We start from the raw sequence: 2,049 nt of genomic DNA, 5'->3' as shown, positions 1-2,049 counted from the left end.
TTGGACCGATTTCTCATGGTGTAGTGAGAAGGACAAGTTTGAGGAGACCCAGATGCCCAAATGTTTGTGGCATCTATCCTCATGATGTTTTTTGGTCCCTTTTCACCATGCATAACAAAGGCATTCGCTGAATCCCCTCATCATTCAGAGGAAGGTGCCAGTCCAACCAATCGAGAAGTAGGACCCGTAGCCTAGGACCGAAAAGCACTTTATATTGCTCGCCAGTTTTGGGGGTGCAGCTAGAAGTGGAGAAAGCCGCACTCTCAAATTGCGGTGCTAGGAATGATGGGACTGGTTGTGGCTAAAAGGGTGCAAGATTGGGAGTTGCTCTTAAAAGAGTTAGGCGGAAACTTTCTCTGAAACTAGCAGAAATTCGGAAGCTTGGTGAGTGACTGGGCAGCAAGTATATGTGCATCAACTTTGTCATGGCCATTGAATGGCCACTAACGCGGTGACGACTAAGGAGTGCGGGTCAACGCCGTTCTGCGTTTCGTGGAATGCTAGGAAAACAGGAAAATGAGCTCGTGATTTCACGGAATAATGCACCAGATCGAGGCTTTCGCCCAAGCTTCCCCGGTCGTTTTTTGTTGTTCAGTAGCTTCCTCTGACCTGAATGGCACACGCGCAAAACGGTGTAGCATCGTTCTGTAAGTTTTCAGCACGGGATATTGAGATTGCGTTAAAATGAGCTTTCAAATAGGTACTAGGGTAGCGTGGTAAACTGTCGGAGGAAGTTTGTTCCAAGCACCAGCTGCTTTAAACGAGAAAAACCGTTCCTCAAAAATTCTGCTCTGAACTTTAAAGTATCCTTACCGTGACCCCACCGTGTATTACTTGAAGCAACAGTGAAAATTGGTTGGGAAACCTTGTTCAGATGGAGCACAAGTAGGTATTCTGCCCCCATGGGGTCAACAATTGTTCACAGGAGAGAGGTGAGATGTCGCTAGATGTGTTTCACAAGCAAGGGATATAAGGTCGGCAACCAGTTCCATAGCATTTATTTGGACGCGCTCAATGAGTGGTACTTTATTCATCAGCACAGAGTATACAGCATCTTTGGAATTTCCAAGAAGCCATCTGACGTAAGACCGATAGAGTATCTAGAGGTACATATGAGTAATACATGGGAAGGCTAGCCGTATCACCCTTAGAACGACGAATGCATTTGAGATGCTTATTCATGCTGAGGTAAGAAGGACGTGTTTGAAGAGGGTGCGACACATAAGTCCTTTAATATATCTACCCTCGTAATGTCTGCTGGACCATTCTCACTCTACATAACGAAGGGGTTTGTCAAGTTGCCTCTGAAATACACATGGATGCGCTTTTCATCATTTCGAGAATGATACCAGTCCGGTGACCACAGCTCTGCAGTGCATACGTCCCACTGGATGGCATCGCGTTGAAACTCCTGGATTTCATGCCACCCACAAAAAGCAGACAGACTTGAATATGCATCTCAAAGACCGCGGACAAAGATCAAAGGCAGCAGTGGTGCCAAAACAGTGTCTTGAGGAGCTCCAATAGAAACCTATGTCGAAGAAGAGTAGATCGAGCCTACTTTCACTCGAAACGTTCTTTCCGACATCACCTTCTTAATCCGGCGTACATTTTCCTGGATTTTCGTAAGACTTGAAGTTTGGAGGCAAAAGAACGTGTAGGTCGCGAAGAAGTCCAAAAATCTGATATCCGATACCAGCCTATCTGTGGTGAACATTGACTCTATTCTATTCATTCTGTCTAGTGTATTTTTATATGCACTTGTTTTACAATGCGATTGATAGTACACCCGCGATATTCGAGAATATACGATATTCATTCGTCCATATTCGGACTTCTATACTACGCGTACATTCGGTAAGTTACGATACCTCCACTATTCTAATTATCACATTTGGCGTCGCAATCCGGAATGTTTTCTCTCTTCATCACAATGTTATCTGAATTGGAATCCCTCAGTGTACATTCAACTGCACAGGAGGTGGAGGATTGTTTGGAACGCTTCAGCATTTGGTGTCTTACCAAATCGGATCTGGATGATAAAAAGAA

The 2,049-nt window shown here is 44.8% G+C and overlaps 2 protein-coding genes across 2 annotated transcripts in view; both read right to left on the bottom strand.

Annotated features, from left to right (window-relative positions):
* Window positions 1–641, bottom strand: part of T265_09286 (hypothetical protein) — a gene marked incomplete at both ends in the record, with an annotated part of 12,694 nt that extends 12,053 nt beyond the window's left edge. Inside the window, one exon of the mRNA XM_009175314.1 lies at window positions 547–641. Within this exon, the coding sequence (XP_009173578.1) occupies window positions 547–641 (95 nt within the window). The remainder of the gene's footprint in view (window positions 1–546) is intronic.
* A 632-nt stretch (window positions 642–1,273) lies between these two features.
* Window positions 1,274–2,049, bottom strand: part of T265_09285 (hypothetical protein) — a gene marked incomplete at both ends in the record, with an annotated part of 8,678 nt that continues 7,902 nt past the window's right edge. Inside the window, one exon of the mRNA XM_009175313.1 lies at window positions 1,274–1,445. Coding sequence (XP_009173577.1) covers window positions 1,274–1,445 — 172 coding nt within the window. The remainder of the gene's footprint in view (window positions 1,446–2,049) is intronic.

Source organism: Opisthorchis viverrini, assembly GCF_000715545.1.
Source record: "Opisthorchis viverrini unplaced genomic scaffold opera_v5_267, whole genome shotgun sequence".
NCBI lineage: Eukaryota > Metazoa > Platyhelminthes > Trematoda > Opisthorchiida > Opisthorchiidae > Opisthorchis > Opisthorchis viverrini.
Note: the sequence above shows the minus strand (reverse complement) of the source record. Positions and strands in the feature narration are given on the sequence as shown.